The 7500-nt window shown below is 37.9% G+C and overlaps 1 protein-coding gene across 1 annotated transcript in view; it reads left to right on the forward strand.

Annotated features, from left to right (window-relative positions):
* LOC122252613 (metabotropic glutamate receptor 8) overlaps positions 1–7500 on the forward strand; it is a gene marked incomplete in the record, with an annotated part of 251001 nt that overhangs the window by 179001 nt on the left and 64500 nt on the right. The window contains 1 exon segment of the mRNA XM_086540647.1: positions 3567–3794. Within this exon segment, the coding sequence (XP_086396773.1) occupies positions 3567–3794 (228 nt within the window).

The raw sequence follows: 7500 nt of genomic DNA on the forward strand, positions 1-7500 counted from the left end.
AACCCAATTCTCGTCTTCCACTGTCCCCCTCTTCCTTGACTCCCCTTCTTCGGTTCCCCCTTTTCCTCCCCTCTCTCTTTGCACTACTTATCATCCCTTCATACTACCTATTCCTCGTCTCTGCCTCCCTGTTCCACTCATCGTCCCCCCCTCCTTCCATTCCTCCTCTCCACCCCCCTCCCCCTTCCTCTGGTCCTTTTCCTCAGTCCCTTTTCCTGAATCCCCATCCTTAACCCATTCTTCAATATCCTTTTTTCCCCAATATCCTTCTCTCTCTTTCTCTCTCTCCTTCTCTCTGTCCTTATTCCATTCCACGTTTCCCCTCCTCATTCTCCCTCTTCCCCCTAAAGTCCCTCTTCCCTCTGACACCTTCCCTCTTCCTGTCCCCTCTCCTCTTTATCTTTTTTTCCCCTCAACAGTCTTTCTCTCCCCCCCCCTCCCCTTCTCCTCTCTCTCTCTTCTTCGTCGTCCTTCAATCCTTGACCCCCCCGTACCCCCCCACCCACCCCCACCCCCCACACACACAAAATCCTTCCCTCTCGGACCGGAGGGCACGAGAGCCGTAACGGCCGGCAGAAGACATTGTAGATCGACCAAGAATTTTCTGTCTTGCATTCTCTCTGCTTCTCTCTTTTTTCCCTCTCTCTTTATCGATCTATCTATTTATTTATTTATCTCTCTCCCTATTTTTTTTTTCTCTTGTTATCGATTTATCTCTCTTTCTCTCTCTCTCTCTCTCTCTCTCTCTCTCTCTCTCTCTCTCTCTCTCTCTCTCTCTCTCTCTCTCTCTCTCTCTCTCTCTCTCTCTCTCTCTCTCTCTCTCTCTCTCTCTCTCTCTCTCTCTCTCGGCGCCTTTTATTATCTTACTTACTTACTCTCCGTATACTCTCATCTTTCTTGTCTTCCTCATTGTGTGTCTATCTTCTTTCTTTCGATTTGCTTTTTTTCGAATTTCTACGTCTGTTTAGTTCTTTGCCTACGAGACGATGTGTATAGTGTAGCTTGTAGTTATGCACTTATGGTGAGGGTAGGATGTAGATTTCAGAAACAGAATGTAGAATGTACATTGAAATAATCTGGAACAGTGAATTTGAAATGTGAGTGATGGGATTTTTTGTATGTCCACCTATCTTCGTCTATTTACACCTCTATCTATCTATCTATCTATCTAACTCTCTAACTCTCTCTCTCTCTCTCTCTCTCTCTCTCTCTCTCTCTCTCTCTCTCTCTCTCTCTCTCTCTCTCTCTTTCTCTCTCTCTCTCTCCTCTCTCTTCTCTCTCTCTCTCTCTCTCTCTCTCTCTCTCTCTCTCTCTCTCTCTCTCTCTCTCTCTCTCTCTCTCTCTCTCTCTCTCTCTCTCTCACTCACTCACTTTCTCTCTCTCTCTCACTTTATCTCTCTCTCTCGCTCTCTCTCTCTCTTTATCTATCTATCTATCTATCTATCTATCTATTTATCTATCTGTCGCTCTCTCTCTCTTTCTCTCTCTCTCTCTATCTCTCTCTCTCTCTCTCTCTCTCTCTCTCTCTCTCTCTCTCTCTCTCTCTCTCTCTCTCTCTCTCTCTCTCTCTCTCTCTCTCTCTCTCTCTCTCTCGTTCTCTCTCTCTCTCGCTCTCTCGCTCTCTCTCTATCTATCTCTCTCTATTTCTCTTTCTATCCCTTTCTCGTCAGCGTCACAGAACAAATCTTCCACAATAGCAGATTTGGGTTGGGAGGCGGGCACGGGAGGGGGGAGGGGGGAGAGGACAGGGGTACAAAGGACAGCAGGAGGAGGAGGGGGAGAGGGAGGGGAGGGAGGGGGTGGGGGAAGAGGAGCGGGGGATTGTGGGAGGGAAGAGGATAGAAGGGAGGGAGGGAGGGAGGGAGGAAGGGGGAAAGGACGAGGGAAGCTCTGATTGAACCACGAAGAAGATCGAAGGATGTGTAATGGAGGGAGCGAGAGAAGCTGTGTGTGAGAGAGAAAAAAAAAATAAACGAGGGAGGAGGAGCTATACGAGATAAGAAGACTCGACGACTGTGCGAAGATGAGGAAGAGGAGGGACCAAGGAGGATTCGAGGAGGTGGGGGAAATTGTGATGATGAAGGAGGAGGTGTAGGAGATGAAGAAGAAGAAAAAGATGGTGGTGGATGAAAATGAAGATGGCGAGAAGATGAACTAAAAATGATGAGGATGAAAAGGGTGAAAGTGAAAGATGTAAATACTGTAAAAGGTACATAATTATTGGGAAACAAAGAGAAGAAATGTATTGTGAAAAGCAGTATAGAGAAATAAATATAAGATATAAAAAAATGAGCATTGTGAAATATTGTGAAATGGTGACGGATATTTTCAAATTACAATCTATGGTGATAGTAATAATGTAGATAAAAGAATTGATATTAAAAAAATGATAACAATATTATTATCAATCAAAATCATCAGCACTGATTTATAATAATGACAATGATAATGATTATAACAGTAACAGTAATAGTAGCAGTAGTAATGCTAATGATAATGTAATAATACTCGTGGTAATTTTAATTTTAATAATGATAATAATAATTATAACGAAGATAATTATAAGAGTAATGATGATACGAAGAAGAGGTATGGTATTAATGGTTTTAACAATAATAACTGATAGTGTTAATGATAATAACAGTGGCAATATTGATTGTTATGTTAAGAATGATAATGACAATTATGATGATAATAATGATAAAATGATAATGATAATGATCACAGGCAACGATGACATTTATGCTATTAATAAAAATAATGATGATGTCAATGATAATGATGATGATAATAATGATGATGATAATAATCATAATGATAGTGATAATAATGATAGCAATAATGATGATAATGATAATAACAATAATAATAACAATGATAAAAATGCAACAGAAGATGAAATTTATAATGATGAAATGATAATGTACACAAGGAAATTAGAAATACCAATGAACCACAAAAGATAGTGTTGATGGTGATAGCAATTACAGTGAACGGACAATGGTGATGATGGTGAAAATAATAACAATGATGGCTTAATGACAATGACAATGATAATGATGGTGATAATGATGGGGAAAAATGAAACTCATGAACACAACAACACAATATTTAAAATGAGAATTGTACTGATAAGATACAGCAATGTCGATAAATTTCTTAAGTGTCTATAAAACCCCGCCCCCTCCTCCCACAAGAAAAAGAGAGTAAGAGAGAGAGAAATAAGGGAAAACTAGAGAGAGAAGGGACGCGATGGAATTAATCTGTGGGTGACGTAAGCACAACGCTCTGTGCAACTCAAATGAGTGGCTCGGGTGAGAATGCCATTATCAGCAACTTTGGGTATTTGGGTGTTTCTTTGTTTTATTTATTATTATTTTTTTATTATTATCATTTTTTTTTTAAGCGTTTTTAAGTATTCTGAAATATTCATATGCCTTGTAAAGTATTACATATGACATCTAATGGTCTATGAGAATGATAATACGTAATGTTTCTTTTTCCCAGACCTCGTCCATATGTTTCGTTCTCCCACTCTTCTAACCTTCTCCCTGTCTATTCCTCAGGGTTCGATAAGTACCTGCGGTCGCTGCGGCCGAAGCGGCGCGGCACGCCGTGTCTCGCGCCCGGCCCCGGCCCCGGACTCCAGCGCAACTGCCGCAACGTGTGGTTCAAGGAGTTTTGGACGCAGCACTTCAACTGCACCTTCAGGGAGCGGCTCCCCCCGGGTCGGAAGGCGTGCACGGGCAACGAGACCATCACCCACGAGCAGGAGGGACTCGTGCCCTTCGTAGGTCAGTAGTTCCCTCTCCCGGTATCACGAGAAAGGCTCAAAATCGGTCATTCTCTTCCCTCGGTGTCGCTCGCTGGCTGCACACATCGGCGTAGTGCATTTGAGTGCATTCAGCGTGAAGCCATGCTTTCCAGAGTCGCCATTAACATTCTAGATTGATCTGTACCATGCATGCACGTTCCAGCTCAGCCACAGTCATGCATGGCTTTACCATTATCCAAGTCTAGATACAAAGGCAACGCTTGGCATGAAGGCTTTAAAATGCCGACGAGAGCATAGAGACTCGTCCCACCGAGGCATCAGAGTAAATGCGATTAGATGCAGAAGGTCCAGACAACTGCTCGGCTCCCACGGACAAAACAACTATACTCTGTTGTTTTACTGGGATATTAGGTCTAGAATGGGAACTCCGCCTATAAATATGAATTCCTTGATTGCTTTCCTTGCAGGCATTCCCCTGGGAAGTCAATAGTTTTCTTGTTGTCAAGAAGGGACCCACTAGACGCATATTCTTGACACAATAACAACTCAATCAGCCGATATACTGCAATGGTTAAAGCTGAATGCATTCCCTTTTGCACAAACGAACAAGGACGCTCAGAAGATACCAGACGCAAACCCCGCACTCAAAAAGCATAAGCCACACACTCGGAATATAAGCCAAATACTCAGGACATAACCACGCAATCAGAGGACATGATCCACAAACGCTAAGATACACACATTCGTAAGACCTTAACCATGTAGTCAACATGCAACGACCATAAAATCAGAAGACTAAAAAGATATTTGAATACAATCACACACTCGTAACATATAAACCACACTGCCGAAAGGCAATAACCATAAACTCAAAAGACAAAAAACAAATAAAGCATATTCACACGATGCTTATATATGATATACATGGCAATATGTGGAGCATTTCACACCATGCAGATCTTGTAACAGACAAATTATGTCATATCATGCATATAATATTGCATACCACGTAACATACTAACCACATCATGTCATGCACATTATTTAACATACAAGACAACATACCTACTACATTATATCATGCTTAAACTACAGTATGATAGACAACATACAAACCATATCATATCATACATACAACACACCAGACCAACAGAAAACCAACATCCAAATCATATAATACCACGCATGTAACATCACATACCAGACATCATACAAACCGACCTGATAACACCGCACTTATCAGACAGAAAAGCCAACACAGAAGCAGACACATTTCCCCAGACAGAGTCACATCACCCAATACCCATTTGCGTTGAATCTGGAAAATATGAAAACTTTTAAAAAATATATTTGTTTGTTATTTTTCGGTGGTCAGTTTAAATCTGCAGTTGCAACAGGGGAGGGGGTGAGGTGAGGGGAAGGATTGGGAGGGATGAAAGAGAGGAGAGGGAACATGAGGGGAAGAGAGGGGAGTGAAGATGAGGAGAAGAGAGGGGAGGGAAAGGGAGGGGAGGTGAAGGGAGGAGAGGGAACATGAGGAGAAGAGAGGGGAGGGAAAGGGAGATGAGGTGAGGACAGAGGAGGGAAGATGATGAAAGGGAGGGTAGGGAAGATGAGAGAAATGAGGGAGAGAAGAGAAGGAGGATAAGAGTGTGCTGTAGAAAGAAGATGAAGGGAGGGGAGGAAAAGGAAAGTAAAAAATGAGTAAGGAAAGTGAGGGGAAGAAAGGAGAGAGAAGAAAAGACGAGAGAGAGAGAAAAAAGATGAGAAGAGAAGGAAGATAAGGGAAAGAGAGAGAAAATGAGGGAGAGAGAGGGAGATGAAGGGAAGGGGAGTAAAGGGGATGAGAGAGAGCGGATGAATGAGCAATCTAAAGTAAAGTAATGATATATATTTAGTCACAGAGAGTGATGCTACAGCTCTCGCGCGATCCCATCTGTGACTACCGAGAAGGAAAAGAAGAAAATGATGGAAAATTGATCAAAATATACGGTGATGAAGGAGAGAATATGTGAGATGAATAACAGTGAAAGAAAGGACAATAAACAGCAAAAAAGAAGAAAAAATGAAAAGATAGAGAAATGTATTAATGGAAATGAAAAATAAAGTGAATCAAAGATATCGTATTTTTAAAATAATGATAACAAGTATATAGACATATAATGAAATAGAGAATAGCTATGATTGTAAAAGTCAGTATAGATATAGATACGAATTTAGGCATAACTATAGATATATATAGCTATATGGGTATAAGCACAGATAAATCTCTGCTTTAGATAGAGATAGATATACATAGTATTGAAACACAATATACATAACATTGATCGCAATTATGTAAACGGTAGATACAAATCAACATCTATGCATAGACCAGATATAATCATTATTATTATCATCAGTACTATTACTATTATTATTGTTATTATCATTTTATTATCGTTATCATCATCAGATTATTATCATCACCCTTATATCATAATCATTTTTATCATCATTATCACTATTATCATCATTAATATTGTCATTAATATCATCACTATTATTATCATAACATTATTGTCATTATCACTATTATTACTATCATCATTTATCATCATCATTATCATCATTATCATTACCATAATTACTATTGTTGACATTATCATCCTTAGGTCATCATTACTGTTACTATCATTATCGTTATCATTAATATTATCGTTATTATTATTGTTGATATTATCATTATTATCATCATTGTCATTATCATTTTTATCATCATTATCATTATCCTTATTATCATTATTATTATCATATTGTGATTATCATCATCATTATTATCATTATTATTATCGTTGATATCTTTATCATTGTTATTAATATCATGATTGATATTGTTATCATCATTATCATTATCAATATCATTATCATTATTATCATCATCATTATCATTATTATCATCATCATTATCATTATTATTATTGTTATCATTATTATCATTATTATCATTATCATTATTATTATCATTATCATTACCATTATCACTATTATTTCTATCATCACTCTTTATTATCGTTATTATCATCATTATCACCATCAGATTATCATTATAATCAACATTATCCTTATCATCATTGTTATTACTCTCATCATTATCATCATCATCATCCTTACTGTCTTTATTACCATTGCTATTATTATCGCTATTACCATTATTACTGTTACAAACATCCTCGTCATTATCATCATCATCATTGTCATTACTGTCACGTTAACATTAAATTTTTTGTTATTATCAATACCATAATTGTTGAATATCAATATCCTCACTATTACTATCATTGTATCGTTAACATCACTTACCGTCAATCTAATTATCATGATTATAATAATTTTCATTATCATTTTTATAATTACAATCCTTTGTATTATCACTGTCCTCACTAATAATAATACTATCATTATGATTACTGAGATTTCATTATTATTATTTTTATTAATTAAGGTATTAGTAAATATAAAAGACTATTACTAGAAGTATGAATAATACAGGTATAATAATAGTAGTAGTGGTATTAGTATCACCTCTATCATCAATTACCATATTATATAATGTAAAAAGTTTTTAAGTTCTATCATCTTCCTAAATGATGAACTAGTACGAAAACCTTCTTTTTTTTCTCTCTCTCTTAATTTTAATTCTCTCTCTCTTTTTCTCCCTCTCTCTTTATGTTCACTTCCCCTCT

This window comes from Penaeus japonicus, unplaced genomic scaffold (assembly GCF_977035675.1).
Source record: "Penaeus japonicus unplaced genomic scaffold, GWHDUDI00000001_assembly GWHDUDI00000010, whole genome shotgun sequence".
In the NCBI taxonomy this organism is placed as follows: Eukaryota; Metazoa; Arthropoda; class Malacostraca; order Decapoda; family Penaeidae; genus Penaeus; species Penaeus japonicus.